This window comes from Crocodylus porosus, unplaced genomic scaffold (assembly GCF_001723895.1).
Source record: "Crocodylus porosus isolate Cpor-Errol unplaced genomic scaffold, CroPor_comp1, whole genome shotgun sequence".
Taxonomy (NCBI): domain Eukaryota; kingdom Metazoa; phylum Chordata; order Crocodylia; family Crocodylidae; genus Crocodylus; species Crocodylus porosus.
Window position 1 is genome coordinate 692,509 of NW_017728952.1, and position 7,465 is coordinate 699,973.

At 39.5% G+C, this 7,465-nt stretch overlaps 1 protein-coding gene across 1 annotated transcript in view; it reads right to left on the minus strand.

The window, feature by feature from the left end:
• The window catches only part of MRPL1 (mitochondrial ribosomal protein L1), a 32,099-nt gene that overhangs the window by 18,976 nt on the left and 5,658 nt on the right, over positions 1 to 7,465 (minus strand). The window contains exons 5-7 of the mRNA XM_019556388.1: positions 5,224 to 5,295; positions 4,403 to 4,514; positions 1,015 to 1,115 (exon numbers count right to left, since the gene is read on the minus strand). Of these exons, the coding sequence (XP_019411933.1) occupies positions 1,015 to 1,115; positions 4,403 to 4,514; positions 5,224 to 5,295 (285 nt within the window). The remainder of the gene's footprint in view (positions 1 to 1,014; positions 1,116 to 4,402; positions 4,515 to 5,223; positions 5,296 to 7,465) is intronic.

Here is a 7,465-nt window from a genome sequence, read left to right on the forward strand (position 1 = left end):
CTCAGAGGGCAGTACTCCTAATATGAAATGAGCCCGTGCTGTTCTACAAGTTTGTTTTTTTTAATTTCAGTTTGTGTGTAATGGTAGCTTTATAAAGCTGGAGCACAACTGTTCAATTCTAGTTCTGCAACATCCAGGGAACTCGAATTTAATTCATACGGTTGAAAAACTTCCACTTGGCATTCTACCTCTGCAATCTTTGGTTTAAATTGCAAAGATTCCTTCAAGACCACCTTCTGTATGAAAAGGTTTTATTTTATCTTATTTTCAGGTTATTTTGAGCCAAAATGGAAAGGAACACTGTTACAAGATCTTGAACAACAATTAATTCAGGAATTTATCAGTTTTAAGAACTACTAAACCTAAATATTTTTTCTAAAAATCTATAAACTAGAGCATTTTTTATTCTATGAAAGTTAACATACATTAAATTTTATATGGTGACTTTTTATGGAGCTTTAGGTTCAAACACTGAAAAGTAAATCCTTCGAATGCAGAACCAGCAGCAGTCGCTAAGTAGACTTTACAAGATTCCTAATGCTCTGAATTACTGCCAGGCAGAACTTTGAGGATTAGAAATCTGGTAAATTTAATTTCTGGCACAGGCACACAAAGCAAAAGCCAAAAAAAAAATCACACAACTGAGAGGAGATACAAACACTAAGTGGAAAGGGAGAAGAGAGGCAGAAAAATGGGAAAACACAGGTACAGTACAGAAATACAGATCAGAAAAGGTGGCAGACAAACATAGGAAAATTAACATTAAAAAAGGTCTTCACCATTAAAGTTTCTCAGTTACAAATACCTCGGGCAATACCAGCCACATCCTATCTGATTTTTTAAATAAGATTCTATAAATGTGACTTAAAATTAAAAAGTCTGTTTTACTTATTAAGCTCATGTGTACACAGTGCTTCTGGGTAAACAAAACATTTTGGCACAAAAAAGAATAAATTGTTGCTCTGAGAAATAAGGGAAGGAAGGAAAACACTAAAAGTGGATAGCAAAACTTACTCTTCCTATTCTTGTCTTGATTAGACAATCTTCTTCCACCATATATTCATGACCCATTTTAAAGAATTCCAGCATTTTGGGGATATCAGGACCCAAAGATTCTAGTTGGGGGGGGGGGGGGGGGAAAAAAAAGAGGAAAAATAGTTGTCTTAGAATTTCAGAAACTAGTTATTAGAGTTATGACATATACTACAAATACAATGAGAGACAGTCAAGTGATCCCTAGAAAGGGAGTTAAAATAATTAATTAGTAACCTCCTTGACATTAAGCAGAACTATCAAGGAGCAACTCTACACGGTGCTAAATACAGGGTCAGGGCTTGCAATGCATATGTTCTCTGTCCTTCAGTCACAAGCTAACCTTACCAGTCTTGGGATTCTATGCATTTTAAATCAAAAAATGTTAACACTATATATAAAGATAATTTGAAATTAAAAATTCACAGACTTTTAAAAGTCTGTTTAAAAATAAACCCTAATAAAGTCCTAAATATGGCTATGGGGTATACTTGGTAGCCGTCTTGGTCTGAGACAAGACGACATACAAAAAACTAGAACTCTTGGTTCCAAAATGATACCGTTTATTAGACCAACTGGAAAATGGCAAGAAAATTGTCCTTTTCTGCAAGCTTTTGGGATCAAAGTCCCTTCGTCAGGCTCTGGGAAAAGTGTAGATGGCACAAGATGGTAAAAAGTCCCCATAGGTAGGAAATAAACTTCATTTTTGCACAGAGGGAGGTTGGAAGGGGTTTTTTTTGCCTCCCTGCCTGCCATCTGACACCTCCAGGGAAGGAATTCTGCCTAATCAACACATCGAAGAGCTATTCAGCACAGCTCACAAAGACAAAGACACTCTCATGGATGCAGAGGGACAGACTTCCATCTCCAGCTCCCTCTGCAAAAATTAAGTTTATTTTCTACCTATGGGGACTTTTTCCCCCAACTTGTACCATCTACACTTTTCCCAGAGCCTGACGAAGGGACTTTGATCCCAAAAGCTTGCAGAAAAGGACAATTTTCTTGCCATTTTCCAGTTGGTCTAATAAACGGTATCACTTTGGAACCAAGAGTTCTAGTTTTGTGTATGTCTAAATATGGCTATGGCATTGTTCTGAAAAATATATCTAGAGTCAATTTCTTAAAAGGGAACAAAACAAGTCAAATTCCTGTTCTAAAAATAAATTCTCTACATTCCACAGGATGTCTCAAATATGTTTGCTGAGTTTCAGTATCAGACACTGTATAAAATGTGCTGACTCAAGCCAGCCAAGATGAATACACTCATTCCCATCAGTAAGGAGACCGAAATAGCTCAGCTGCAGGCGATTCTTTGGTTGGTTTACAGTATCATCCATGGGCTTGAAATATAAATTATATTTTACCCAAAAGTCTTCTGTTGGCAGTAACAGAAATCAAATGTTATGAAACTCGGAACTAAACATGAGGGTTTTTTTGGTTGGGGGGATGGTTTACAGAACTACACAGACTTCATTTGTTCTAAGGCACACCTGGACTATTCTGGGCTGCAATGTTTCTGACAAGGTAGGAGTTTCCTCCAAATGTTTAAAGAGCACAAATGGTACCTGCCTGTTCCTAAAATGGTGTTGTGTAGACAGCTGGGGGAAGGACAAAGCATGAAAGTATGAGGTTAAAAAAAAAAAAAAATAATAATCTTTTTTTGGGGCCTAGCACTGTTAGCAAAGAAAGCAGACTGTGGGAACAACAGATAGATATTTATTTTTATTGGGTCAGAAGTATGTTTCTGAATGTTCTTAATGACCAAAGCAGGTCAGTGAGTAGAGATAAGACAATCTGAGAGTGGTGCTTATTGTTATAAGAAATATGACACTAACCAAGGGCATATTTATAGCTACATGAAGAAAGAGCCAGAGATATGAATAAAACAACAGCAGCAAAAGAGGTGAAAAGCAGATGCTGTTTGTAGCAGGTCTGAGTCACAGGGGTGGCTATACGGCCCCTGTCCAGCTCAATCTCTAAAACAGACCTCCCTTAATTATTGACCTGCCAGATGTTGTTCTTATTGAAAATTAAAAAGGAAGGCTGCCCACAGACCTTACAGAGAGCCTACTGGTGTGCAAATTACCATCAGGTTCCTTCTGGACCCCTCTAGTCTGTTTCGTCTTCAGGTTCAATAGGCCCTCCCAGCCTGTACGTGCCTTGGCAGGGGCACCTGTAGCCTTAAGGGCTTATTGCATGGCTCTATGCTCCCCTACAGCAAGCCCTATGTCTCATGGGTGTTACATTTCATTTATACTTGTGGCTCTGGTCCCTCCTGGGGCCTAGCCCCACTTCCAGCCAGTTAACCTAGTTGAGGTCCCTCCTGGGCCAGCTGATCTAGCTGTAGTTCCTTCTGGACCTTTGGCCCTGCTCTCAGGTAAGTTGTCAGATCTTTTTGATGTCTCTCTCTCTCTCAGCCTTGCTCTCAGTCCTTCTGGGCTCCTGCACTCCCTGTTGGGTCCCACCCTAAGCTCCTCTTGGGCTATCAGTTCCTTAAACAGACCTCGAGTCTGCCCCCACCAGTGCTCAAGGCTAAACTCTAGTGCAAAAGCACCTACACCCTCTGGCAGACACACAAATCTTCTCTGGGTTTAACATACACCGAGGCCACCTGTCTCTGTCTCAGATACCTTCCCTTGTTCCCAGCAGTGCAGAGTTGCTTCCTCTTAGTCTGTTCAGCAGCCCTGCTGCCAGGAGCTCCTCATTTCTTAGCTCTCAGGACTGGACTGCCTGACCAGCTCAGGCCCAGATCAGGCAGTCCAGTCCTGAGAGCTGGTCAGGCAGTCCAGCCCAGCCAGCTACTGGTCACCTGAGTCCTTAATAAACTCCCATCACCACCTGCAAGCTGCCTCTCAGGCTGCTTGCTCCCTTAAAGGAGTAGGCACATGCCAGTGTCCTGCTATACTGTTCAAGAGTGATTCAAAAGCCAAGTAAGTTTTGATCAAAGTGATTATCTAGAGAAAGCTTTCCCCTGCCACAGTCCATTGTAACAGAATGTCTGCTTATTGCAATGTGAAAATTTCGAAGTATTTATGATTTTGAGTGTACAACATCCAACAAATTTTCAGTACACCTGTGTCCACAATTAGTGGTTTCTTGTGCAGACCTGGTTGCTATAGTTACTGCCAATCTTAATATTAACTCTAGGCTCAATTTAATTAAGACTGAACAACTGGCTTACAGAAAGATTTTTCAAAATCAAAATAATCTCAGAACAGAATTAAAACTGTCAGTAAAGTTTCTCTTACCAGTCAAAAGTACTACATTGCACATTCACACTGGACAACTTCATTTCCTACATAAAAAGGCTGATTAAATTGTTTAAAGAAAAAGGTCTTGCTCAAATGATCCAGAGATACGAGAGTCTTACTTCTTCTGCTGCTTGGAAATTTTTTTCTTAGCTTGTCCTTTAAAAGGTAGAGTTTTCCAATCATTCCAGGAACAGCTATATAAAAGTCTGCTTGGATTGCATCATCCAAAATCTACAAATAAATTAAAAAAAAAAAAACAAAAAAACTTAAATCCAATTAAAATACACTTTTTCAAGATTGTTTATTGAAAGATATAAGAAAGTAAAAGCTTCTTGCCTTGTTATCATTGTTTAAGCCTCTATCAACTTAATCAAGTCAGTCTCACAGTACTGACTGAATTTTTTTTTTTTCTTAGTTCTTAACAGTGGCTGGGTATCCTAGGTTCTGTACAAGAGAAACTACTTCCTGCTGTAAACTGTCTGTAAAGAGCATTACTAACCATGTTATACAGCTCAACTGAATTTTTAAAGCCTGCCACCAGAAACTGTAAAACCAAGATCTAAACAGCAACCAGACAAGCAAGCTTTAAGGCACTAAAGAACATTACACTCTTTATTGCTTTTTTAGACTGTTTTTTCTATTGCTAGAACAGCGGGAAAAAAAAGTCAAAAAGAAAAGCAACTAAAAGCAAGCTAAGGTAAAGAAGGACTTATACCTTGTATTTTATTATATATTCCTCTTACTTTCTTATACCACAAACCCCCTCTGCACAAGTTACATCTAGATGCATGTCAGTAAACTGTTACAAAATTTAACACCTTTTATGTCATCTTTTTAATATGGAGGACTGAATCCTAGCCTCAGTGGCATTTTTTTTCCTGATCACCTCACAGAATTCTGAAGTACAATTTATAGTTGACAGAAAAAAAAAAATAGATACCTCTTGAATTAATTCAGTCCCTCCTACAAAGGCAGCTCCATTCGCTTTTGCTATTTCAGCTTGTCCTTCATTCTGTTAGAAAACAAATAGTCCAGATATAATGTATAAACTATTACCAATTTGTTATCCATCAACATCAGCCATAATAAAATGACTAAATCAATACAGCTGTATATTCTTGAAAAAAAGAAAGTATACAAACCCCAACTGATTTCTTGGTTAAAGGATGAAACTTATCAGGAGAGAACAATTTCAGGTTTGTGGGGATCCGAAATAGAACCTAGACCTCTAATTCATGAATTTGAATAGGTCCCAGAAGGAAATGTCAATGAAATCTACAGTACAGAAAAAAAAAGTTACCCCTTTTTAGCTTGGTAATTATTGTTCAGTTTCTCATTTTCTTTCTCCATTCCTAGGATGCAGCAATCATCAACTTTTAGACAGCAGCCAGCCTTTGTCATTCTTTAAAGCTAGAAGAGACTTTTAGTAGCGTAACAGTGCACTACTAAAGACTATTATGAATGACCTCCCTCCAGGAAAACAAGCTGCTGTTCTAAAACATATGGTGACAGATCTTTACATAAAAATATGTTCGGCTACATTTTATTCCAGTTAGGACTAGTTTCACACAGGGGTAATAGAATGTAAACCATTAATATCACAGAGGTATTTTAACTTAGTAGCTTTTAATATACTAAAGTGTTCCTGACTCAGTTAAAGATGATATCAAACATTCTTTCTTTAAAACAAGAACTACATGATTTTATGCATGCCACTTTGAGACACTGAAAAGTAGATTGAGATACTCATCTCCCCAAGAAATCAATATGTGGGGTTGTTCTGAAGGACTTGAATCCTGTCACCTCTTATCCAGGATGTATTAACAAGTTAGACATTTCTGAGCCGCAGTATCAACATAGCAGTGATACGCTGTTGTTTTTTCACCTAACCATGCTTCTGTAAAAGCATCTCTTTCTGATAACCTGTCTAATTAGGGATCTTGATTTAAACAGACTGGATGAATATACAGATGTTTCTTATAGAATGTGACCATCAGAGAAACGAATGGAAAGAGCATCCGAAGCAACCTACATAAGAATATGTAGGTTATCCACCTTTTATTAAAAATGCCTCAAAATGGGAGACCCTATTAAAATAATCACTGCTCCTAGATTCTGACAGCATTGGTAAACTCTAGTACCTTTCATAAGTGATGGATGGCCAGGTGGGTGTGATTATTCTCATAAAGACAATAAAACCACTATTTCTGTGTCTGCCATTTCATACTAGACTATGTTATTACATTCTGCCTAGGGCTACCTTTGAAACGTACACTAAATGAAGCTTCTACCTAGAAAAGCAATCCTCAACCCCCCAGCCCACACCTGGCCCCTGGAGCTGTGTCAACTGACCCACAGGAAGCCATGCAGGCCATGGCCCTGTGCATTAGATTGTGCCCACAGGGCTTTTTCCAAACTCATGGAGCTGGGCAACGTGGGGCCTGATCCAGCCCACAGACCAGCTCCGTGCCGTTCATTTGGCCCAAAGGGCCAAAATTTTGAGTACCACTGATATAGAATACTATTGCCTGCCAAGGTACAAGTCATTTTGAATAGTGAACACATGGACTCAAGTCTCTATGCTGCCTGACTGTCTTGTGTCCATATTTCCACAGCAGTGATAATGAGTTTTTACAACCTTCAATGCCATATTTACCTGGATCTAAAATGACTTGCAATTTAAGACAACTCCCAATAATTAGATTCTATACATGGAAAATTATAAGTGTAAATATGTATAGAATCTAATTATTGGAGAGTCGTCTTAAAATTTTTCCCCTCCACTGCTGTGGCAAGGAAAACAGAGGCAGGGAGCAAAGGGCCAGACCTCTGCCCCTTGCGCTCTGGCACTTGTCCTCCCTGCCCCTTGGCCCCTCCTGTCCCTGTACCTCCTGCCACTCCTCCTGCCTCCCCAACCCTGAGTCTGTCCCCCTCCTTACCCCTGCACATGGTCAATTTGATTCATTTTGGTGTTCGCTAATTTTATTCTAGTGAAAGAGAATGGCAAATCGCAACAGCAGTGCTTGGCAGCAACATGGGTTTTCCCAATACTTGAGTTATACCCAGGGCTGGATTAACCTTTTAGTGGGCTCTAGGTAAACAAACTCATGGGTCCCTGGCCAGTCAAGACCCCCCTCTCCAACCCAGTGCTGCCACCTGCGGGGAGCAGGGCTCAGAGCCAT